The 26,207-nt window shown below is 46.2% G+C and overlaps 1 protein-coding gene, 1 long non-coding RNA gene and 1 pseudogene across 3 annotated transcripts; 2 read left to right on the forward strand and 1 right to left on the reverse strand.

Moving 5' to 3' along the window:
• Nucleotides 1-14,124: 14,124 nt before the first annotated feature.
• On the reverse strand, nucleotides 14,125-19,267 carry LOC120966138 (uncharacterized). Of its 2 annotated transcripts, none has more exons than XR_005759255.2 (3): nucleotides 18,897-19,267; nucleotides 18,648-18,790; nucleotides 14,125-14,454 (listed from the first exon to the last, which is right to left on the reverse strand). It is a non-coding gene; the product is annotated as an uncharacterized lncRNA (long non-coding RNA). The 2 variants fall into 2 exon arrangements; XR_005759254.2 differs by having other exon boundaries at nucleotides 18,620-18,790.
• Nucleotides 14,461-18,169, forward strand: LOC109734763 (putative wall-associated receptor kinase-like 16; annotated as a pseudogene).
• Nucleotides 19,268-20,735: 1,468 nt separating the features above from the next.
• On the forward strand, nucleotides 20,736-25,840 carry LOC109734768 (uncharacterized). Its single transcript, XM_073500985.1, has 2 exons — nucleotides 20,736-21,873; nucleotides 25,617-25,840. The coding sequence occupies exons 1-2, from the start codon at nucleotides 20,772-20,774 to the stop codon at nucleotides 25,622-25,624; spliced, it is 1,110 nt and encodes a 369-aa protein (XP_073357086.1). The 5' UTR covers nucleotides 20,736-20,771; the 3' UTR covers nucleotides 25,625-25,840.
• The last annotated feature ends 367 nt before the right edge of the window (nucleotides 25,841-26,207 follow it).

The following is a 26,207-nucleotide window of genomic DNA, read 5'->3' on the forward strand; positions in this document are numbered from 1 at the left end:
ACACTGGCCATTTATAGTGAAAAACCAGTGTAAGATAGACTACTACCGAATGAAACTACACTAGAAATATCGCTATAAAAACAATAACCTAAGAAATTACATTTACACTGGCCATCACAAGTAGAAAATAGGGCTTTCGTTCGGGCATGGCAAGCCCATTAGTCCCGGTTCAGTCACGAACTGAGACCCATGGGGGCATTCGTCCCAGTTCGTGAGCCCAGGGGGCCGGCCGGGGCCTCGTGGGCATTGGTCCCGATTCGTATGGAACCATTTGTCCCGGTTCGAGTCACGAACCGGGACTAATGGGCCTCGCTCCTGGCCCACAACCATTGGTCCCGGTTCTTGGCATGAACCGGGACAGAAGGCCCGGATTTAGTACCGGTTCTAGCCACGAACCGGGACAAATGAGCTGCCTATATATACCCCATCGCCGCAGCAGAGCACTCCACAGTGCTCTATTTTTTCTGGCCGTCGAGGGGAGGGCATTTGGGTGCTCTAGCTCACCTCCTATGCACATAGGCGTTCGATGAAATGTCTAAGCCACACTAGTTAATCTTTCTCCTCTCGAAACTCGACCTTCGAGCTCCATTTTCCCCGAGATTTGTCTAGGTTTAGCGGTCCGTCACGTCCCGTCCCCGTCTTCACCGCCGTCGATCGCCCGCGCCGATCTCGTCGCCAGCACCACCACGGTGAGCCTCTTGTTCTTATCTTCTTTCTGAAAGAAAAAAAAAATCTTACTTTAGATAGATACTTGTCTAATTTTGTTACTTTTATTATTCCTTCTTATTACATAGTGCGATGGTTTTGGTATCCGCCCCCGTCGGCCCTCGTCCTGTCTATGATTCGGATGTGGTATATATTATCTTTTTATAACTATTTGGTTCATTTATTGTTTTTGACAATTATGCCGACCAACGTGACATAGATTTTATTTATCTAGGAGGTGGTTGAACCGGAAATTCCAAACCGACCCTATTGTTGAGAGGTTAAATTTAGTTGAAGAAGAAAACAATTACTTGAAGGAAAAGATAAAAAAATTGAGGAGGAGAAGATGATATTGGAGTTGCATGTTGCGGATGTCGTCGATGATCACAAGATCAAGATGGATGCAATTCGCTTGAAGATTAGAAAGATTAGAAAATATGCCATTCATACCGGGGTTGGTATCATTATGTCGTTGGATCAATTGTTACCTTGGTTGCGATTATGATCGCATTGAAATGTTTTACATAGTTTCAATGTATGGTTTAATTAATTAGATGCTCTGGAGAGCTATATGTTGTTAGATGAGAACTATGTATGTACTTTGGTTTTAATGTGATGATGAACTTCTATTAATTTGGTCACTTAATTATTTATTCGTGATGTTCTGTAATGGTTTTGGACACACTTAATTATATATAATGCATGCAGATGAACCGGCAATGGATGTACGGTGACAGACACACCTCCGAGTACATTAAGGGCGTGCATGATTTTCTCGAAGTGGCTGAGGCAAACAAGCAGAATGGTTTTATGTGTTGTCCATGCCCTACATGTGGGAATACGAAGTCTTACTCTGACCGGAAAATCCTTCACACCAACCTGCTTTACAAGGGTTTCATGCCACACTATAATGTTTGGACGAGGCACGGAGAAATAGGGGTTATGATGGAAGACGGCGAAGAAGAAGAGGACAATGACAACTATGTGCCCCCTGAATACGGTGATGCTGCAACGGGGGAAGCTGCTGAAGATCAAGAGGAACCAGACGATGTGCCCAATGATGCTGCAACGGGGGAAGCTGCTGAAGATCAAGAGGAACCAGTGCCCGATGATGATGATCTCCGCCGGGTCATTGTCGATGCAAGGACGCAATGCGAAAGTCAAAAGGAGAAGCTGAAGTTCGATCGCATGTTAGAGGATCACAAAAAAGGGTTCTACCCCAATTGCGAAGATGGCAACACAAAGCTCGGTACCGTACTGGAATTGCTGCAGTGGAAGGCAGAGAATGCTGTGCCTGACAAAGGATTTGAGAAGCTACTGAAAATATTGAAGAAGAAGCTTCCAAAGGATAACGAATTGCCCGACAGTACATACGCAGCAAAGAAGGTCGTATGCCCTCTAGGATTGGAGGTGCAGAAGATACATGCATGCCCTAATGACTGCATCCTCTACCACGGTGCGTACAAGGATCTGAACGCATGCCCGGTATGCGGTGCATTGCGGTATAAGATCAGACGAGATGACCCTGGTGATGTTGACGGCGAGCCCCCCGGGAAGAGGGTTCCTGCGAAGGTGATGTGGTATGCTCCTATAATACCACGGTTGAAACGTCTATTCATAAACGAAGAGCATGCCAAGTTGATGTGATGGCACAGTGAGGACCGTAAGAAAGACGGGAAGTTAAGAGCACACGCTGACGGGTCGCAGTGGAGAAAAATCGAGAGAAAGTACTGGGCTGAGTTTGTAGCTGACCCAAGGAACGTATGGTTTGGTTTAAGCACGGATGGCATTAATCCTTTCGGGGAGCAGAGCAGCAATCACAGCACCTGGCCCGTGACTCTATGTATGTATAACCTTCCTCCTTGGATGTGCATGAAGCGAAAGTTCATTATGATGTCAGTTCTCATCCAAGGCCCTAAGCAACCCGGCAATGACATTGATGTGTACCTAAGGCCGTTAGTTGAAGAACTTTTACAGCCGTGGAATGGAAACGGTGTACGTACGTGGGATGAGCACAAACAGGAGGAATTTAACCTGCACGCGTTGCTGTTTGTAACCATCAACGATTGGCCCGCTCTCAGTAACCTTTCAGGACAGACAAACAAGGGATACCACGCATGCACGCACTGTTTAGATGACACTGAAAGTATATACCTGGACAAATGCAGGAAGAATGTGTACCTGGGCCATCGTCGATTTCTTCCGACCAACCATCAATGTCGAAAGAAAGGCAAGCATTTCAAAGGCGAGGCAGATCACCGGAAGAAGCCCGCCATGCATACCGGTGATCACGTACTTGCTATGGTCAATGATTTACATGTAATCTTTGGAAAGGGTCCCAGCGGACTAGCTGTTCCGAATGACGCTAAGGGACACGCACCCATGTGGAAGAAGAAATCTATATTTTGGGACGCTGAGGGACACGCACCCACGAGTATGATACCATTGTCCGTTTTGTACACGAAATGCATCTAGTTTTTGCCATAACCCTCTCAACTTTCTTGCACATGCTATGTGGATGAAATGATGATACCATGCCAACTTTCAACCTTTTCAGAGTTCATTTGAAATGCTTTTTCAATTTTAGGGTCTTATAGCTAAAAATAATTAGTAAATGCATGAAAAATGGTGCATGAAAAATAACAAATAAAATAAATAAGTAACTAGAAACAAAATAATATAAACTTTATTAAAATATATAAGTAGAAACAAAATAAAATAAACTTTAATAAAATTTATGAAACTAAAATTAACAAAGTATTTTCTGTTCAAAACATTATAAGAAACCTCTAGTATTATTGAAACTAAAATCATATAAGATTGATGCAACTAAAATTATCGAAGTATTTTCTGTTCAAAATCATTAAAAGCAAAAAGAATTTTCATAAAGAACTTTTTTTGATAGAAAATTTAATAGCAAAAAGAATTATCATAAAGTAAAATAAATAAGTATAGAAACAAAATAAAATAAATAAGTAGAAACAAAATAAAATAAATAAAGCAAAAAATAAAACAAAAAAACTGGGAAAAAATAAAAAAATGCCAACTACTGGGCCACCACGGCCTGAATACGACTAGAAACCCATCAATGGGCCAGGATTCAGGCCCGCAGAAGGCCCAGCAAGCCCACAGGCATAGCAGTGCAAGATTAGGCCCAGAGGCCTGCAGTTCAGAGGAGTTCAATGGAGATGGCGGGGCAGGGCTTATAAACAGGTCCTTCCGCTCCTCGGCTAGCGAGGTTGGACTAAACATCCCACCGCACCGCGGCTTTGGCAGGCGCAGGACATTGGTCCCGGTTGGTGCCACGAACCGGGACCAATGCACACCTTTGGTCCCGGTTCGTGGCACCAACCGGGACCAATGCCCCGCTTTAGTCCCGGTTGGTGCCACCAACCGGGACCAAAGGCTGCCGCTTCCCGCCCTTTGGGCTGCTGAAAAGAGACCTTTGGTCCCGGTTGGTGGCACCAACCGGGACTAAAGGTGGGCATTGGTCCCGGTTGGTGCCACGAACCGGGACCAAAGCTCTGGGTATATAACCAACACTTGTGAAAAATTTCATCTTCATCTCGCAGTTGCCCCTGACGACCCCTCGATGACATCGACGCCGCCAGGCTGCCCCGACGCCGCCCGCCGCCCCCACCGTCGCCGTCGCCCGCGCCCGTCGTCGCCCTCGCCCGCGCCCGTCGTCGCCCTCGCCCGACGTCGTCGCCGCGCGCCGTCCCTGCCCCGACGCGCGCCGCCCCTGCCCCGCGCCCTCGCCGTCGCCGCACCCTCGCCCGTCGCCATCACCCGCGCCCGTCGTCGCCGTCGCCCGCGCCTTCGCCGTCGCCGCGCCCTCGCCCGACGTCGTCGCCGCGCGCCGCTCCTGCCCCGATGTATTTTTTAAATATATGTATTTTTTATGTATGTTCATATATGTATGTATGTACTTTTTACATGTTTTTTGTATGTATGCATGTATTTTTTCAACTGTAATGATGTTTTAAAAATACATATATGCAAAAGTTAGATTTTTAGAAAAGAATTTGAATAGGTTTTCAGCAAGGAATTTGAATCTGGTTCACATTTCATTTGAATGAAATTTGAAAAATTTGAACTATGGATCAGAAGGTTTTTGGTGAAATGGAGTGTGGGTACTGTCATGAAGTTGGAGTCATTTTTGTGGTTGTAAAAGAGTTAGGAAAATTTAGAATGTGCTAAATATGTCAAAAATGTTTTTTTGTTCATAGAAAGTTTTTTGTTCATATACAGAAAGTTTTTATATATGACTATGGATATATGAGCAATGATGATCCATGGATGTATGCATTGATATATATGAGAAACGATGTTCATAGAATATTTACCAAGTATATATGTATTTTTGTTCATAGCATTTTTTCCATTTATATATGTATGTGGCTATAGATTGATATATATGAGAAATGATGATCCATGGAAAAGTTTTATATATGCAAAAGTTACATTTTTAGAAAAGTTTTATATATCTAGCTAGGAAAGGAAGAAGAAGAAAAAGAAGGAGAGGAAAAACGAAAATAAGAAGAGGAAGAAAGGAGAAGAAGAGGAGAGGAAGAAGAGGAGAAATAAATAAGAAGAGGAAAAAAGAAGAAAAAAAAAGGAGAAGAAGAAAGGAATAGAGGAGAAGAAGAAAAAATAGAAATATTTTTTTTCTTCTTCTCCTCTATTCCTTTCTTCTTCTCCTCTTATTTTCTTCTTTTTTTCTTCGATCTTCTCCTCTATTCCTTTCTTCTTCTCCTCTTTTTATTTCTTCTTCGTCTTCTTATTTTTTATCGGGTATGTCGTTGTCGATATACCCCCTCCCCGATAACATTATTTTCCCATGTATGTATGTCGTCGTTGTCGATATATATAACTCCCTCACAGATAACTTCGACATGATGGACGGTCGATATTTATACCCCCTCTCGACCGTGATAACTTATACCACGGGAGCACCCCCCGGCCCTCTCGCTCGACCAAAACTCTCAAGGACACCCAAACCCTAGAAAAAAAACGATGTCGGTCTCCTACCCCCTCCCGCCGCGCCCCTACCCTTGAAGCGTTGCCGAGGCCACCCCAAACCCGGAATAAGCTAGGTCTACGTTTGCACTAATATATCCACATGCTGTCATGTTTGTGTAATAATTGTCATGCTGTAATATTTGCAGAAACAATGGAGCACGGACGAGACGAGCAAGCAGAAGAGGTGTTGGGGGACATAATCTTAGCCGGAGGTGATATCTTGTCGTATCTTAACGACAATGATGGTCTGGAAGAACAGGGTGAAGAAGCAGGCCACGGTGATCGAAGAGTGGAGGAGGAAAGACATGATTATGTTGGCTCCGGTGACCCAATGCTGGTGCAAGAAGGAGCCCGTGGTGACGGCTCCGGTGACTGAACAGAGTCCGGCCAGGTAAATATATTAGTTAAGCCTGTGCTGACTAGCTAATTGATGCGTTCATTGTTTTGGTATGTACACATATTAATTAATTCTCGTCTTTCTTCTTTTTTCTAGCCCTCCGGATCGAGCACAACTTCGGTAAAGAGACGAGGCCCGAAGAGAAAGTTGCGCTCGGATGAAAGGTTTGAGATCACAGCAATCGCGCGCGACGGCCAACCGATTGAACCCATCCGGACAAAGGATGCATTTGCTGCTCAGTGTGGGGTTCTAGTTAGGGACAAGATCCCGATCAGCATCCACCAATGGTATAAGCCTAAGAAGGAAGACCCTGAGGTGTCTTATGTCAATGATATGCAGAAAGATGATCTTTGGACTGAGCTGAAGGAAAATTTCACCCTACCGCCAGAGGAGGATCCGGAGAAGCCAGTTAAAGAGCAATTAATCAAGTCTCATGCTCTTAAGAAGATGGCAGACCTATTCAGGAGGTGGAAGAATGAGCTGAAAACGTTTGTCGACAAAGAGGAGACACCAGAATTTATCAGCCGGTATGAGAAGATCAGAGATCACTGGCCCGCATTTGTGGCCCACAAGACATCGGAAAAGAGTAAGAAGATGTCAGCGACAAACAAGAAGAATGCTGCGAAGAAGAAGCTTCACCATCGCACGGGGTCAGGTGGCTACCTCAAAGCCCGGCCTAAGTGGGCCAAGGCTGAGAATGATCTGCTTGATAAAGGGATCGAACCACAGACAATGAACTGGCCAGACCGTTGCCGGACTTGGTTCTTCGGCGCTGGCCGAAAATTGGACCCTGTATCAGGGAGGTGCGTTTGGACGGACGAGCTTTTGAGAATACCAGTCAAGAGGCTTCAGCAGTATATCGATGCAGTGCGGTAAGGGACGTTCGTTCCAGACAGAGAGAACGACGAGCTCACAATGGCCCTCGGGAATCATGAGCACCCTGGACGGACACGAGGCACGCCAGGCTCCGTTCCGTGGAAGGCTGGTTTTCCGGACGCAGGCGGTTACAAAAGCCAAGAGAGGAGGAAAAAAGTGGAGCAGACCCAAATTCAGAAGCTGCACGAAAGGGTTCAAGCGCTAGAGGAACGAGACGGCAATCGACATGCCGAAACTACCCCCGAAGCTACCCCGCCATCTCAGCAGAGAAGCAGCGTGGCTTCCACCGAGCTGCTTCAGCCGGAGCATGTCTTGACGGCTCCTGCTAGCTACCCCGTGGATGCTATCACGGAGTCTCAACATTGCCACCTTATGACGCAATGGCAGAACTTCAAAGTCAAGGCGGCTGTTGGCTCTGTTTTACCTCCTAAACCCGGCGCAACCTACCACTGCCGGCCGATTCCAGAAGGATATGCTAGGGTGATGGTGGATGAAATAACGGAGGGATTTGAGGACCTCCGGCTTGACCACCCTACCGGTGAAGGGGAGACTCGGCTGGGTTCTGCTCTGAAGACTCCATGCCTATGGCGGAAGGAGCTCATCAACCTTCCGAACTGGACGCCTCCGGCGAGTAAGGGCACTCCGCCTCCTCCTCTGCCTCCTCCTCCGGCGAGTGATCAGGGCACTCAGCCTCCTCCTCCGGCGCGTGGCGGCACTCCGCCTCCTGCTCCGCCTCCTCCTCCGGGGAGTGATCAGGGCACTCAGCCTCCTTCTCCGGCGCGTGGTGGCACTCCGCCTCCTTCTCCGCCTGCGCCGGCGCGCCAGAGCAGCCAGCCTCCTCCTTCTCCGCCTCGTCAGCAAGGGCGAAAGAGACCCGCCGCCGCTCCGGCTGCTCCAGCGCGCCGTAGTCCTTCTCCTCCGCCTCGTAAGCAAGGAAAGAAGACAGCCGCAGCCGCTCCGTCTGCTCTGCCGGCGTCTAGCAGTACAGCCAGAGGCGGGAGGCAATACAGATTCGGTCCTTCTCTGAAGACTCCAGAGAAGTTACCATACGAGAGGACCGAGGAGGAAACCACGAAGATCGTGCGAGCCGAAGTGACGAACTTCTTTGAAGGGGTGAAAGCAAATAAACATCCACCTCCGGAGGAGAAGGTAGATCCGGTGAAAGCGAAGCGCACTCTGGCTGCCCTGACAAAACCACCAAAGTCTCCGCCGAGAGGCAACTATGAGCGCATTCTTGCAAAGACATTTGCCGAAGCGGAGCGGTCGGGAAGTACTGTCAGTGATCAAAGGTTAAAAGAACGACGAGCTGGGAAAAAAATTGCCCAGCTCGAAGAACAAGTGAACCAATCGTGCCCCCCGCTCAAGGTGTCTAGCGACATCGTCGCTAATGATCCGAGGATGGTGCCCGGTTATAGCAATCTTGGCGATTACCTGCCCGACGATGTACATTATGATATCTTGGAGGTGGACGAACACAAATACCATTACGGGAAGCCTCTCGTCAAAGATGAAAGATCTCTAACAACGATGATGCGAAGATTACATGATTGGTACATGAAAACCTGCAGAGTCTGGGGGGACGAATACTTTGACGCTGAGAGTTAAACCGGAGCATGACCTCGTTGGAATTGAACTGTTGAATGTTCCATTTGAGGAGTTCTTCCAGTTTTTCAATCAAAAGGCCCTCGATAAATCAACGATCACTTGCTACTGTCTGCAAGTAGTACTACTTCTGTCATTAAGTCTCTCTATATAGGTCAGCTCTTTCATTGCATGTATTTATAATTATCCTCACTATATTATGCAGATTGAAGATCGCCGAATTGAAGAAAAGACAAATCGATGATATTGGGTTCATTAACACAAATCTCATAGATGCAACTGAGGTTAAATATCATGCCGAAAATACCGAGGCCAACTTGCTACGATCGTTGGTAATAAATGAAAACAAAGATATAATACTCTTTCCTTACAACTTCAAGTGAGTGTTACTGTCTTGCGCATATTCGGTTTCCCTTATTAGTCCAGGTTATAGTAATGTAATTGATGACTTATGCATGCGTGCACAGCTTCCACTATATTCTCCTAGAGATTAAGCTTGAGCAGGGAGTAGTAATTGTCTTAGACTCGAGACGAAAAGATCCCCAGGACTATGGGGACATGACTCAAATGCTCGAGAAGTAAGTTAAATCGATCATTATCCACCATATCAGCAACTTTGTTCATTTCCTGCTATCAAGTAATTTTTTTCTTTGTCTGGCAGGGTTTGGAGAAAATTCACCAAAAAAGCTCCGGGACTGCCGAAGAAGCTGCAATTTAAACACCCGAAAGTAAGTACTATAGTAGCATGTTCCGCGCATCTCCTAGTGATTCAAGCGCTAGTTTCATCAATACCATTTAGCATGCTTGCTTATCAGTTTGATTGACCTCTATTTCTTGTAAAGTGGTTGTGGCAGGAACCCGGGAATAATTACTGTGGATACTACGTTTGCGAGTCCATCCGCTACACGACCTGTGAGCGGGGCTACTCTGACGAACAATATGAAGTGCGTAAGCAATAATATTCACAATTTTATTTTATTACCATCATTTGTGTTGAGTTTCATTTATTCATATATATATGTATTGACCCCCTTCTTCAAATTAGATCTTTCGGATGCGGGATGAACTCCTAGCACCAGATTGTATGCGAGCAATTCAAGACGAATTGGCGGCATTCTTCCTTAACCACATGATCGCTGAAAACGAAGAATACTATGTGGACCCTGTGTTCTTATAATTTAATTAAGAGATTATATTGTAAGAGATAATTATTGTATATATGTAGCCGGTAGTGTCGGATAGATATACGAGAACTTGTTGTTCGACCAATCTCTCAGAGAAGGAGAGGTGGTTGATATCACTTCTCTCTGTATGCATATGTTCATGACGATCTTCTGTTTCCTTCATTTGATTACTAGCTAGCGTGTCTAGTCCTCTCCATACGTATATAGTACGTAGCATCGACCAAGCACGGAGATAAGAGAGGACACTTCTCTCTATTAATTAGCTAGCTAACACAATATATGAAACACCTAAATTAACCCCCCAAAACCCCCAACCCCCCCCCCCCTTCAAAAAAAACCAAAAACCCCAGCCCCTGAAATGCTGACGCGTGGATGTCTATTGGTCCCGGTTAGTGCCACCAACCAGGACCAAAGGTCCTCCTGCCTGGGCTCGCCGCACCGGCCACGTGGAGGCCCATCTGTCCCGGTTCGTGTAAGAACCGGGACTAAAGGGTTAGGGCATTAGTAACGACCCTTTAGTCCCGGTTCAAAAACCGGGACAAAAGGCCCTTACCAACCGGGACAATAGGCCCTTTTTCTACTAGTGCATTCACTACTGCAATCTATAGTAGCCGAGAAAAACTTCTACTTAATTACAATGAAAATCAACTAAAAAACACTGTAGTAGTGTAGACCAAAACAAACTAAATACTTAACTAAAGAAATTCAGTCCATAATCAAACAAAAACACGAGAAAAAACCAGCAAAATCATGCATCTGCATCAAAGAAAAATTACACTAGAAAAAGCAACCACATAAAAAACAAGGCATACCAAATTTATCATCTAAACCACAGAAATGACAACTACAAACCATGTGTACTGAAAAAGGGTACTTTGAGAACTACATTCCCCCTGCATTCCCCATCAACCTAAAAAACCACATTTCTAACCAAAACATTACATAAAAATCAGATGTGATCAAATATCAGTACGCGCCCCCTGCATTCCCAATCAAATAATCAAAAAGATCCTAGATTCAGGCTTACCACACGGACAAAAAAAATGTAGGCGCATAGGTGACATGACACTAAGAAAACTACTTGTATTCAAGAAAAAAAAGAAAACTACTTTATACCCTTGAGGAATGCCTGAGTACATACATTCAAAACAAAACAAAAAAATCCGTCGTACTTGGGCTTCTGCGTGGAAAATGTGTTGGGCCGGAATGCAAGTTGCCTCCATCAAACAAAAAAAGGAAAAAAAAGAACGTGCGACAAAAAAAAGGGCCGCGAGCAGGACGGGCCGCGCCTCCTGTCGCTACGGAGCTCTACAAAGCACGAATCACTGCGCAGCTCGATCGGACGGGTGAAAAAGTGAATGAGACCAATTAGTTTCTCATTTGAATGAGTTTTAGCAAAGCCGGTACAAAAATGGCCCTACTCCCTTTTCTTTGGATGGAGGGGAAAAAAGAGTTACGGACGGGTGCAGACCACGGCCATTGCTTGAGGATGAGTTCATGTTCATGAGCAGGGCTGTTGCACACTGCGCTCCGCTTCAGTTGGGCACGAACTGGATCGTCGTCGTACCTACCTTCATATCCCAGCTACATACGCAGGTACTTTTTGTTCGAAATTACTACTCCGAATTGGATTACAGTTTTTCTTCTTCCCGCCTCCACGAACCGCCGCCCGAGCAAATCCTCCTCCGCCACCCCTGGATTGTCAATGCCGAGAAACAGTTGAGCACACCCTAGAGTTGGAATTCTGAAATCACTGCCGCACCTCCTTCGTGTAACAGCAACGCCGGGTCAGTTGGGCAGCGCTGTCTTGCTCCTGACCACACAGGCGGCGAACGCCGTTGGGCGGCACGCCACTCAAATTAGCATGAATTGGTTCAGCTGCACCTTAGTAGTTAGAGCATCTCCCGTCGTTGGCCCCCCAGGACGCATAAAAGTTGCCCCCGGGGGCCGAGCCAGCGATACAATCGGTGCTGGGACGATTTTGCGCCCAATCGTCGCCCTCAGGTCGCCCCCAGGCGTCGATATTGGCCCACTTTTCAGCCCCCTTTCGGTGAATAAAAGGCCCATATGGGCGAGAATAGGCCCATATTCGGCGTGGTTCGCCGTAGCTCGGCGTTCAATTATCAACATAAATATTTTTTTATCACATATTTCATCACAGAAAAATCAAATACTTCAACAAAATAGTACAACAACAAATAGTTCAACAAATAAAAACTCATATTTCATCACACGTCGCGCCCGGCGTCGACCTTGAGCCTCCATAGGTGCTCCACCAGATCATGCTGCACCTGATGATGCACCTGTGGGTCTCGGATCTCCTGACGCATACTTAGGTAGGCAGTCCAGGTTGCCGGTAGCTGGTGATCAACTTCGGCTAGGGGACCCTGCCTGTAGTATGGTTCAGTGTCAAACACTGGGTCTTCTTGCTCACTCTCGATGATCATGTTGTGCAAGATGACACAGCAAGTCATGATCTCCCACATTTGATCTGTCGACCAGGTCTGAGCAGGGTACCGGACAACAGCAAATCGAGATTGGAGCACACCAAATGCTCGCTCGACATCCTTCCGGCAAGCCTCCTGCACCTTGGCAAAGTGGGACTTCTTGCCTCCTGGCACGGCGTTTGAGATAGTCTTCACAAATGTAGACCATCTCGGATAGATGCCATCAGCTAGGTAGTACCCCTTGTTGTAGTGCCGCCCATTGATCTCGAAGTTCACCGGAGGAGAATGACCTTCAACAAGCTTGGTAAAGACAGGAGAGCACTGCAGCATGTTGATGTCATTGTGAGTTCCTGGCATACCAAAGAAGGAGTGCCAAATCCAGAGGTCCTGTGTGGCCACCGCCTCAAGTACCACACTGCAACCGCCTTTGGCGCCTTTGTACATCCCCTGCCAAGCAAATGGGCAATTCTTCCATTTCCAATGCATGCAGTCGATGCTTCCAAGCATCCCAGGAAATCCTCTTGCTGCATTCTGTGCTAGGACCCGAGCAGTGTCTTCCGCATTGGGTGTTCTCAAGTATTGCGGTCCAAACACTGCCACCACTGGCCGACATAACTTGTAGAAACACTCTATGCTGGTGGACTCGGCCATGCGCCCATAGTCGGTGAGTGAATCACCGGGAGCTCCGTATGCAAGCATCCTCATCGCTGTCGTGCACTTCTGGATCGAGGTGAATCCAAGTTTGCCGGTGCAATCCATCTTGCACTTGAAATAGTTGTCGAACTCCCGGATGGAATTCACAATCCTGAGAAAGAGTTTTCGGCTCATTCGATAACGGCGCCGAAATGTTTTGTCGCCGTGAAGTGGAGCATCGGCGAAGTAGTCGGAGTAGAGCATGCAGTACCCTTCGAGACGATGCCGGTTCTTTGCTTTCACCCGCCCCGGCGCCGAGCCACCTCGCCGCGGCTTTTCATTGCTCGCCAGCAGCTGGGTGAGGGCGGCGAGCACCATGAGATGCTCTTCTTCCTGGACGTCAGCCTCGACTTCCTCCTCCAGCAGCGCGGCGAGCGCTTCCTCGTCATCCGAGTCCATCACTGAGGCAGGCAAATCGCCGAACACCTTGCGGCCGGTGGGCATGCACCCGCCACTAAACTACCCCTCCGCGGCTGGAAACGACGGCCGGAAACACCCAGCTGCTGTTGGAGGGGCTGCCGTGGCGAACCTCTGCTATTTTTCCGGCGGTGAATGGCTATCTAGCGGTGAAGGGCGGCGGGCGGCACCGGGATATAGTTAGTGGCGGCCGAGGGCGCGGGGGGTGGGAAGCGAGTCGGGAAAGAAAATCTTGACTTTTCACCTGACGGTCTAGGCTAGCCGCGCTTTTCCCTTGCGCCGGAGCCCCCGATCGCCCCCAGTGCGCCCGGTTCAGCCTGAGACCGCCGGACGGAAAAAAGGACCGAACCGGCGCTTTTCGTCGTCCTGGGGGCGCAACTGGAGCGTTTTTTTGGCGCCGACGCTGAAAAAGTGACCTGGAGGGGCCTGTTGGGGGCGCGGCTAGAGATGCTCTTAAGTACTGATCCGCTACAACCCTCGCATCCTTAACCGGCAACTTCTGTACCGTGCCAGCCTGAAGATTTCCGGGGCACCAAAAAACATGGAGCATCCCCTTCCAACTAGCGGTCATTCCTGAGAATGGCCAAGCTGCCATCCCCAAGGGAGATGGAGGTGCGGCAGGAAAAGAGCTGCCTATTAACCACATCGCACGGAGTCTGAGTGTCCTTCCGTGGTCTCTTCTCATCATCACACCTGAACCATTCCCACCACAGCCCAAGGGCTCGACTAAACATCTTTGGCGCGCACACTCGCCTCCAATCCACAAGGTGGTCAGGAAATATGTAGCATTTGCAGTCACCACCCAGTTAATAAGCACCAGTCTTCCATGTTCTGTTGAGAAGGCACTCTTTCCATGGCGAGAGCTTGCCGGCAGCCTAGTCAAGCACAACCGGCTATAGCTCGGCTTTCTGAACCCTACAGGCAAACCCAGATACCCATGGCCAATAAGCTTGCACTCCACCAAAATCACACAGTATACGATATAATTCGATACCATCACAGGAAGTAGGATAAGCCACACTCTTCGCAATGTTAGTTCTCAGCCTGGATGCATCACCAAACGTCTTCAAGATGGCCAGGACAGCAGCAAAATCTTCCGGCACAGAATTATCTGTATTGAAGAAGTAAATATTAGACTGTTTAACTGTGCAAACAACCAAGAACAACTGAGAAACGTGGTCTTCATATTTGCGCAAGGCAGTACAGTCATGCATATGAATTCAGTGCCAGAATTCCAAAGGCAAGAAACATTTTCTTGCATAATTCGAATCTAGACATGCAGACAGTCAAACAAAAATGAAAAGGCCTTCCCCTCAAAAAAATTAAATGAAAAGGCTTTGTAGTATTAATATATTTTCTGTCATTTATATGTTAAAATTGCAAGCCCAACTGAATCTTTCACAGCATTTCATCTACTACCTCCATTCCTAAATATAAGATGCCCCAATGTCTTGTATTTAGGAATGGAGGTAGGACAAGATTATAGTACCTTGATATTTACAAAGCATTGTTAAAATTGTCTAGCCATGCTAAAACTTGCAGGTATATTTTGACAGCATAGAAATGAAAAGTACACAGGAAGTGTCCCCTACAACTTTTAGAGTTGAATTGAATGGCCATTAGTTTGCTCACTATTTTTTTTTCTCTTTTCCTGTAGTGCTGTGCAGCGGAATCTTCTTGGCAACTCCAGTTTCAGACAAGTAACATGGCTTTCGTGCTACTGGTAGTTGTTGCAGTCATGTTGCACCTAGCCTCTACATCAGCGCAGCCAGGCCCCGGATGCAAAACACAATGTGGTGATGTCGACATCCCTTATACGTTTGGTATTAGTATTGGCTGTGCTATTAAAGGTTTCGAGATCATTTGCCGGAGGACTGCCGATGGAACTGACAAGCCGTTCATGTTTGTTCAGGCGGTGGAGGTTCTGAGCATCTCAGTGCCCCGCGGTCAAGTCCGTGTTTTCGCCGACATCTCGACATACTGCTACAATATAACTTCAAGATCAATGGTACACAACGCTTGGTCCCTTGACTTCTCGCAAAGCCCGTACCGCTTCTCCTATGTACACAACAAGCTCATAGTTATTGGCTGCAACACGCTCGCATACATCAACAACTTGGGAAGCACTGCAAAGTATACGACAGCATGCGCAGCGGTGTGTGAGAGCCCGGCAGCACTGACAAATGGTTCTTGTGTTGGCGCAGGCTGCTGCCAAAACGATATACCAAAGGGTCTAAGGGGCTATAGCTTCAGTTTTTATGACGTTTACCATAATTCCAATAGTATGCTTTTCAACCCATGTGGCTATGCCGCCATGGTGGAGACAGAGACATTTAGTTTCAGCTCGGACTACATAACAACTACAAGGTTCAATGATACCGACGATGGGCGGAAGCCACTGGTGCTGGACTGGGTGGTCGGAAATGCAACGTGTGAAGTGGCCAGAGACATGCCTTCTTACGCGTGCCATAGCAGCAACAGCATGTGTCTGAACTCGACCAATGGCCAAGGGTATCTATGCAACTGCACCGACGGCTATGAAGGGAACCCTTACCTCTTTGACGGATGCAGAGGCAAGTTCATTTCTTTGCTCCCTGTGCATCTTTAGACCATGCGCAATCATTTTATGAGTAATATACAGGGTACAGATCATCGTTTCCTGTTAATAGTTTGTAAGGAAAGTACCATTACTTACTGTGTGTCCCGATTTTGATGCCTGGAAATACTTGAGTTTCCTGTTAATGCTTGAGTTTTACAATCTGTTTTGCTTCTTTTTTTCATCTAATTAGAATATTTACCTCATTTTTACTTTGGTGGAAGAATGGCAAACATTACACTTATTATGCCATTCAAAAATCTGTATTTGCGAATACACAAATGCCGATTTTTTTTCATGCATTACTATTTAATCAATCACTTGACCCCAAATAATTCGGTTCTTTGTTGTTGCAGATGTCAATGAATGCGAGAAGAATTCAAGTATATTCCCAAAGTCTGCAACATGCCACAACACTATAGGAGGGTATTATTGTTCATGTTCTCCAGGCAGAAAATTTGTAATGGAAACAAAATCTTGTAACCCAGACATCACCCTAATCATAGGTAAACTACTAGATGTTTTTAGCATTTGTTTTCTTGTGTAGGAAACAATGTCCAACTGTACATAAAGATATTAATCACATTTAGCAAAAGAGGGCCCAAATAGTAGAACTACCACAGCCCAGGCAAGCACATAGTGGCGTGTCTCCTTGTGTTGGGCGTGCAACAAGTCTATCCGAGGAAGCTTTAAAATAAATAAATGAAATGAGGAAAATTGACAAAAACTCAAAAAAGTAAGTCCAGAAACAAGCATCAGTGAATTTTTTTAGAAGGTATAATTATATTGCATCATGACCGTTTAATCCACTTTACCACAGCAAAAAAAAAAATCTATGCTTTTAGTATATACATTGTGGGATCAATTTGACTAACAGAAACACCTTTCATGTTGATTTTTACAGGCATTAGCATCAGTGTTGTCATCCTGGTGATTATCATCTTCTGCATACGTGTAATATTTGAGAGAAGAAAGCTTGCGAACGTCAAAAAAAAGTATTTTCAGCAGCACGGAGGGATGCTATTGTTTGAGAAGATGAAATCAGATCAGGGACTTTCATTTGCAGTGTTTACTGAAGCAGAACTGAAACAAGCAACAAATAAATTTGCCGAAAGCCTGATTCTTGGACATGGAGGCAATGGCACTGTGTACAAGGGAATAATTAAGGATATCACTCCAGTGGCAATTAAAAGGTGCGCATTCGTTGATGATAGGCAGAAGAAGGAATTTGGCAAAGAAATGTTGATTCTTTCCCAGATCAATCACAAGAACATTGTCAAGCTATTAGGGTGTTGCCTTGAGGTGGAAGTCCCCATGCTAGTATATGAGTTCATCCCAAAAGGAACATTGTTTGATCTTATTCATGGCAAGAATCATAAACAGCAACTCCCTTTCAGATCTCTTTTAAGGATCGTCAATTAGGCAGCTGATGGGCTTGCATTTTTACATTCCTATGCAAACCCACCAATTCTACATGGTGATGTGAAAACCTCTAACATCCTTCTTGATGAGAATTACATGGCAAAGGTGTCAGATTTTGGAGCATCTATAGTAGCACCAAATGACAAAGCCCAGTTCGTCACAATGGTTCAAGGGACATGTAGTTATCTGGACCCCGAATATATGCAGACATGTTGCTTGACAGACAAAAGTGATGTTTATAGTTTCGGTGTTGTTCTTCTAGAGATCCTAACTGGGGAGGAACCACTGAAACTTGAAGGTCCTGAGGTATGCCGGAGCCTGTCGTCGAGTTTCCTGCTGGCTATGAAGGGGAACAATCTTGATAATATGCTCGACAATCAAATAAAAGGTCATGAGAACATGGAGTTGATTGTAGGGGTAGCAGATCTAGCTAGGCAATGCTTGGAAATGTGCAGTGACAATAGGCCCTCAATGAAAGAGGTATCTGAGGAGCTTAGCAGATTAAGGAAGCTTTCGAGGCATCCTTGGATACAGCGTAATACTGAGACAAATAGCTTTCTCGGTCTGATTGAAATAGAAGAAATCTCTGAGTACACGGAGAAGGATGAAAGAATGCTCATAAATCCAAGCAGTTTTTACCTTATGAGGTGAAGGAAAACACTGTGAATTTTATGCTTTAGCACGTTCATTGGTCATTTAACCTTCTCCTCCTTTAGTTGTATGTGGCATTTTAGTGTAAGACTCTCTTTGACCCTTGGGTATTACATAGACACACCATAATTTAGCAAGAATAAATGTACCATGGTACAAAGTAGGGACACATTCAGTGCTAGCCATTTGAACTTGTGCGAGCTTTCATACAAGTTTCCAGAATCACTCAATAGGATCAGTGGACGACTGGGTGTGAGAATGTGATCGAGTTTGGTATTGAAACTGTACTATTACGTCAAGTGATTTACTTTTCCTTTTTCAGGGAAGTTCACTGATTTACTCGGTTGTGTGGGCTGGGCTCACTCACTTGGTTGGATGTTCCAATACAAGGAAATGTAATCTTGACTCCGTCGGGGTCTCTGCACTTGCCATGCCGCCGTTACATTCCATATTTTTCATGAGAATACATAGATATCACTTGCTAGATTCTTTTATTTTTGCCGTTATATTCCAGGACACGGTGTATTCTGGATCCCTAACCTACATTTGGAGTCTAAACACATAATAAGATAAGAAAGAAATAGAATAACAAAATGCAGAGGCATACTTCAGTTGGGTCACAAATCTACACGCACCCTCGCTTGCTTGCTGAGGCAGGGAGCAGACGTCGGACCGGTTCTTTGCGTCACCGTACTGCCGCCGGCCGGCCGGGGATGTCTCTTGTAGGAGTAATAAGGATGATGCCATGTCCATGAATTCAAGTCCCTACTTGGATGTCCTGATGAACAAAAAAAAATTGTTAGGATGCTGGTTGAAGAACCATTACGTGGTCTACTCAACACATTCTAGAAGTAGAACGATGTAGCAAATTAAAGTTCAGCAACCTGAGTATGACCGCAGGGATCCAATTGGCCGGAATTGGAAGAAGGGGAATGACAGAGCGGATGACGTCGGCGGGTTCCTGGCCGCGGGGCAGGGAGGGGAGGGAGTCCGCCGGGACCGTCGGCCGTGGCTGGGGCTGCTCCGGCCCGCCCATCTGCGCGCGCCTGGAGAAATGCATCGCCGTTGTAGGCAGGCGACGGAGGAGGCCGTTCCCACGGGGGATGCCGGCGGGAGGAGGTCCGGGTGGTTGAAAAGGAGGTGGACGGGGCAGGCGGCCGGACTTCGCCGGAGCAGGCGGACGGAGCCCGCCGGATTGGGGCGGAATGCGGTGGAGCACGCCGCCGCCGCCGCCTCCGTAGAGCGCCTTGGCAGGTGTGGTTTAGTTGCGGCACGGGAATCTTGGGGCTGTTCTTTTCCCAAAGCCGTTGGATCCCCATCGCACGGTGGAAAATAGAAGCATACGTTTGAGAGGAATCATGAGGATTCTATCTATAGAAACAAAGTTAGACAAGGAAAAGGAACAGAAAGGTGGCTGAATCATAAGTCTATACTCATCACTTTGAGAACGTGTCAGCTGACCCAGCATTCTCAATGAGAAGTTCTCCGTGCAAATAGAAGATTAGCCAATGCTAGATTTTGACGCAATTGATCATATTCAATGTTTAAAACGTACTGTTCTCAGAAACTTGGCATATATACTTCTCTAAGTTACACGACGACACAGATATAAATGTACAAATACATATATAGATTAATCTTGGATATGAGATTTCTAACAATTACTACTCTAGAAGCACGGAGACACACATGAACAATGGCAGTGATTAGATCTCTAGCGTGGAAGGCTGGCACTTAGGCACTATGACGATCGTTGTCGGCTATCTTGCCGATCATAGGGGTGGATCATGAGCCGCTCCTCCATAGGCTTCCTTCCGCACGACGGATCATCAGACGTCCGGTCGTCAAAACTCGACCATTTAGCTTCTGCTTGGATCCAGCTTTGGATGCGAGCTATTCCCATCTTGATAATTTTTGACCCAACGGACTTTGAGAGCAGATGAAGAAGAAAAAGAAAGAACTGATGAAGATGGATGCATGCACGAACTAAAAAGTGTGCCAGCGTCCGAACATGGAGGAGTTGCTCCCGGTCCTCCAACCCAAGACACAACAACCACCACGTCAACAACGCAGGCATACAAATCAAGAATTTATTAATCCAAAGATCAAGTCCCTAATCTCCATAATTGTGAAAGTGCTTCTCGTCCATGGGGTAGCAGAAGAGGAGTGGACGGCGATGACGACAATCCACGCTCGCGCCCATGGGAAAGGAAAGGACCAACGGCAGCGGCGGTGGTGATCCACGCTCGTGCCCATGGGACAACAGAGGAGGTGCGGCGGGCAACGGCCACAATCCATACTCACGTCCGGACAACACAAGAGGAGTGGTAAGGTATCGCAAGGATAGGGACGAAGAGAGTGCGCGAGGTGGTTCACCGGTAGACATTTAATCTGAGACATTAGCTTGTGTGACAGATGTCGTCTAATGTGATTTAATTGGATTGATCAGATGTCCCTAGTAATTCTATGTATATATTTTTGATGTGGCTATTGGAAAATTCATGTTTGCTATTTTAATAATTGCGCTGACTTTGATAGCGTAGATATGAGAGATATGATACACACACTCGTGTGAGGAAAAAAGAAAGATACAAAAGGATATCTTCGGTGTAACTTTGGGCCGATCCATTTCCACATTTCATTTTGGGCTGCTGCTGCTTCGACTCCACGCACCACATCTCTCACAGCCCGCACGACGGCACGAGCAGCGAGGGCGAAGCCGCCGCCGCCGCCGCCACCCCCACCCCCCCTCGCCGGCGATGAGGCCACTGGAAGACGACGATCTGCTCCCCGAGATCCTCGTCCGCCTGCCCCCGCAGCCCTCCTCCCTGCCCCGCGCCTCCACCGTCTGCCAGCGCTGGCGCCTCCTCGTCTCCGACCCAGGATTGTCCCGCCGCTTCCGCATCCACCACCGCCGCAGCCCTCCCCTCCTCGGTTTCTTCCGCAGAAATGACGCCCTGCCCTTCGTACCCACTCTCGACGCCCCGGATTGTGTCTCCCCCGGTCGTTTCTCCTTGCAGCGCGGCGACGGCGACCAGTTCATGTCCCTCGGATGCCGCCATGGCCTGGTGCTCGTCTTCAACAAACCTAAGAACCAGATCCTCGTGTGGGACCCCGTCACCGGCGAACAGCACCGCCTTGTCGTGCCCCCGGGGGTTGCGGCACATGCAGAGAGGACAACGATCAACGGGGCGGTGCTTCGTGCTCGTGCCGCCGGAGACGAAGCCCAGCACTTCCAGGTGGTGTTGGCAGTGGCAGACAACGACGACGAGCAACACCATCGAGCTCTGGCCTGCGTTTACTCGTCAGAGACCGGCGCATGGGGCGATCTTGTCTCAACACAGCTTCCGTCTGACGTTCTAATGAGTGATGCTCCCACCTTGGTTTCTACTGACAAGCCTGCTGTGCTGGTTGGGGATTCACTTTACTGGAAGCTTGCTGGGAATATGGATGGAATTCTCGAGTTCGATTTGGAGAAGCAAAGCCTAGCTGTGATACGGGTGCCAGTGCATATCCTTGAAGAGGGCCAGTACATGTTCTTGATTATGCGGGCAGAGGGTGGTGGCCTTGGTTTACTCATCCAGACAGACTGCAGCATCCAATTGTGGAAGATGAAGACTGATTGTGATGGTGTTGCTTCATGGGGGCTTGGAAGAACCATTGAACTGGACAAGCTACTTTCTCTGAATTCTGATGAGACTGACATGTTGATACCAGGGCTCGAGGAGGAAAATAATGTGGTATTAGTGTGGACAGATCACATTGTCTTTATGGTCCAGCTTGAGTCAATGGAGTTCAAGAAGCTTTCTGGAACCTACCCCCTTTCTCATTATCATCCATTCAGAAGTGTCTATGCTGCAGGTAAAGCATGTCTTCAGATATTCATTGTAACAAAACCAAGTTAATTTTTGATAATTGGTTCATGGCATATATGGTTCATCCTGTTGAGTTAACAAGTTTAAGTAGTGTCATATCACTTGTTCCTTTTGCTGCTTGATGACCTCTTCAACATGTAGCGATTGTTTTCTGTAGTATGTAATGATTATGATTTGTTAGAAAAAAAATCTGTTAGTGGTATATAATTTTGTATGTTCTCTGCAGCCAGGCGATGGCCTGCAATTGGTCTATTGTTTAGTTTCACTTGTGTAATTTTTGTTGTTCAAGTCAGAGCTAGCAAACTGTCTTCATCTGTTTATTATCATCCACAACTCTTTGCTTACATGTTCACCCGGTCACCTCCTTGCATGGATGGCAGACTGCATCTTTGACGTTTTCTCCAGGCCCTGCTTCTCTTCCTTATGCCTTTAACCACCTGACTTCTCTTTTATTTGCTAATGTTCTATCCCCTCTCTACTGGATGTGAATACTTCTGGTTGCCTTCCTGTTCAATCGAATTGCCATGCTTTCAGTTTACCTCCTTAGTAGTCCCGCAGTTCCTTCTGATAATGCAGGTTTTTCCCCCTCTAGCTCCCAGATGACTCAAAACTCATTATCCTTCCCCTCTGTGAATATGTTAAGTGGTAGCATAATCAATACATCCTCTTTTATGTTCTTCATGGACGTATTTTTTGTTTGTTTTACTTCTACTAGTTGCTACATGCCTTTGATTAGTTTTTCGTGGTTATGGATCTATCAAATCCTAATGCGATTTATATGGTGTTACCTCCACGTGAGTATTTGATAACTATGCATGACCATTTGCTTTATGCTTCCTTCATATAAACGGGATAACTATATCATTTCACATGGCTGCTTATTTTGGGTCATTATTGTACCTAGTGAGCTGATGGTTGTCAGAATACTCGAAGAGTATGCTTTCATTAATTTTTGTATTTCTATTTATCATTTTGCTCAATTTATTGCAGTTTCACGGATGATTGTTCTAGTGCAAGGCAGTTTGCTTAAATATTATTCTCAGCATATCTCTCAGTGTCTATCTATTTTGCATATGTAATCTGCCATGATCCACTAACATGATTTGTCTGGTCCAAGCTATATGTATCAATGCTTTGCTGGCAGTCTATTTTCTGCACTTTTGGTCACTTTTGGTGTTTAAGACTTTATAAACATATGATCGAAATGGCATGACTAACAGATTCACTGTAAACACTGCTTTTGTCACAAATTGTATTTTTTTACTAACATATTAATATTATCAGTAAACTAGTGGTCAAAGCATTTCTTTTGTTGTTGTGAAGAAAGAATAATGCATCTATTTTGGGCCCAGGGAACTGTGTCTATTAATAAGACAATGCACAATCCCTTAGTTGAGGCTTCTACTACATGAGTTCAATTAAATTTTATTTGTGAGAGACTAGCTAGCTCGTACATTTCTGAAAAGTATGTCTATGAGCTCTAAACTAGATGGTTTTGGTTTGCTGCCCCATGAGCCCCTTGTGTGCCATGATAACAAGGAATATTTCAAATGATTTGATAAGCTAGGATATCCAGTATTTCACTGTAGTGGACACTAGTAGAAAACAGGGCTTTGGTCACAGGGCAAGATTCACATTAGTCCCGGTTTAGTCACGAACCGGGACTAATGTGAGCATTGGTCCCGGTTCGTGCGGCTGAGGCATTAGTTGCCCATTAGTACCGGTTGGTGGCACCAACCGGGACTAAAGGTACTAATGGGCTTTGAGGCATTAGTACCGGTTCATGGCACGAACCCGGTTCATGGCACGAACCGGTACTAAAGGTCCCATTTTCAAACTCTACCCCCCCCCCCCCCCCCCCGACCGCCTTTTCAGTTTTAGAAAAAACAAAAAAAAAAGATGGAAATGTCAAAAAAATAAAATAAAATAAGTTTCCCATGTGATATGTGGTCTAGTTGTTCGGAAAATTTACAAATATGAATTTCGACTTTATTTGCAAAATCTCTCTGGAATTTGTAAAATGGGCATAACTTTTGCATACGAACTCGGATTAAAAAGTTTTTTATATGAAAAATCATCTACTCGAAAAGTTACATCCGATTTTAACAGGGGGAACCCCGTTAAACATTTTCAAAATCCTCAAAAACCTAATTATTAGTGTTACTAATTATTCAAGAAATATTAGTGTTACTAAATAATTATTGTTTTTTAAAACAGTAGTTTCAAACTCAAACAGTGGAATGTGTCACTTCATGCTCAAGCTAAATTCCTGAGGGTTAATAGGATTGACATCTTACTATTATCAGGAAAACAACAAGTGCAGACTTGGAAACGAGGGAGAATAGAACCCGGAAGTTAAGCGTGCTCAGGCTGGAGTAGTGAGAGGATGGGTGACCGTCCGGGAAGTTACATGATATGGAATAGACCTGGCCATACCTTGGGCTGGGCCTAGCCAAGCCCGATGCAAAAAACCCAGGCCCGGCCCGGCCATCGGGCCTGTTTTCTGGGCCCAAGCCCGGCCCGAACACAGAAAAGCCTGTCGGGCTCCGGGCCGGCCCGGCCTGACCTTCAGAAAAGTGCAAAAACGACGGGCCCGGACCCGGCCCGGCCCGGCCACCGGGCTCAAAATCTAGGCCCGAGCCCGGCCCGGGAGCAGCATCGGGCCGGGCTTTTTCGGGCCGAGCTTCCCATGGCCAGGTATAATTTGGAATGATGAGGGGTGATTAGAGATTAGAGGATAAATTGAGCAGTGATGAGGGATGGTGATTAGAGATTAGAGGTTAAAAAAATTCAAAAATAAAAAAAATTCAAAAAAAATTTAAATTTTTTTTTCAAAAAAAAATCATAAAATTTCCTTCAACTAAAGGTGGAGCGCCACGTGGCCGCGGCCTTTAGTCCCGGTTCGTGTAAGAACCGGGACTAAAGTGGGGAGGCATTAGTAATGACCATAGATTAAAATAGCCCGCAAAATAGCTGCGATAGCTGCGCTATAGCTGCCCAGGAGCCTCGCCGCTACGCTATGGCTGCTGCCGCGAAATCCTCCACATATCCCTATAAATGGCTCAACAATCAACAAATCCCTCCAGAATCATCTCCCCCACCAGAAAAATTTCCGCTATTTGCCGTGATTGCCTGCTACGGCGGCCGCTATAGCTGCTGGGAGAGGCCGCCGCGAAATCGTTTCTCCCGCGATTTTAATCTATGGTAATGACCCTTTAGTCCCGGTTCAAAAACCGGGACTAAAGGCCCTCACCAACCGGGCCAAAAGCCCCTTTTTCTATTAGTGGAAGTTATTTGGACCACTGATTTTATTTGATTTTGCCTTCACTGAGAACGGAATAACAGATGTAGCTAAAAACTTGAGAATATGCTAACAATAAGAGTTGAAGGTGTGGTGGTAAAAATGAACCGTTCTCCTGTAGCGATTCTCTGTTTTGTAATGTCGGTTTTGTCCGCTGATGCTGGCCGCTGAGACGGTTCAGTTCGGAGCATTTGGCATGTCCATTGACCAGTGAAGTTAATGTGTACTGTTTGAGTCGTACAAAAAATTGAGATACATAACTACTCCCTCCGTGCCAAAATAAGTGTCTCAAGCTTAGTACAACTTTGTATTAAAGTTAGTACAAAGTTGAGACACTTACTTTGGGATAAAGGGAGTATAATGTTTTTTCTCCGAATGTCTTGAGATACATAACTTTAATTTGACTGATGAAATTGGCTGTTCTGCAGGTATCTAGGATTGAATTCCGGAGGCCGCGATGCAGAAAATGGTTATGGTGCTGTAGGTTCTTCCACTTTCTATGCTGTTCATGGGGTCTGTTATGTGCTATACCCATAATTTGGCCCTCTGTGCTGGCCTTTACAAACTTACCTGTCTATCATCTATGTTCTGTATGAGGACACGGTGACTTGCTTGGATTAATAATTAAGTGTTGGGTTACTCTTGCGGTTCATTTGCTTGGTGCCTTTTAAGCAAGCACGCCAAGGCAAGCCCACCTGTCAGTTGTATCGTTTGCTTGTGTCTCATGTTGTGTCAGGTTGAGGTTTCAGGCTGTATCGTTTGCTTACAGGAGGTGGTCTCTCGCAGCTCTGTACACGTACGGGTTGCAATACAAATCTCTGAAAATGAAAAGATCAGTTCCTTGCTGCGGGCGTTCCCTTTGCTCAGCCATGCTAAAATCGACGCTGATTGTGATGGGGCGTTCCGCGAAGCTTCCCTTTCTTTCAGGAGGCTGGGGTTTTGTTGTGAGGAATGATCTGACAGGTGGCTTACCGCGGAATCGGGGGCTTTCTTTGTGATGGGGTCGGGTTATCTTCAGG

The sequence above is a fragment of the Aegilops tauschii genome, chromosome 6 (assembly GCF_002575655.3).
Source record: "Aegilops tauschii subsp. strangulata cultivar AL8/78 chromosome 6, Aet v6.0, whole genome shotgun sequence".
NCBI lineage: Eukaryota > Viridiplantae > Streptophyta > Magnoliopsida > Poales > Poaceae > Aegilops > Aegilops tauschii.

Excerpts from the sequence above, each read along its gene's own strand:
- LOC109734768 (XM_073500985.1), top strand. The coding sequence starts at position 20,772 with ATGAGGCCACTGGAAGACGACGATCTGCTCCCCGAGATCCTCGTCCGC.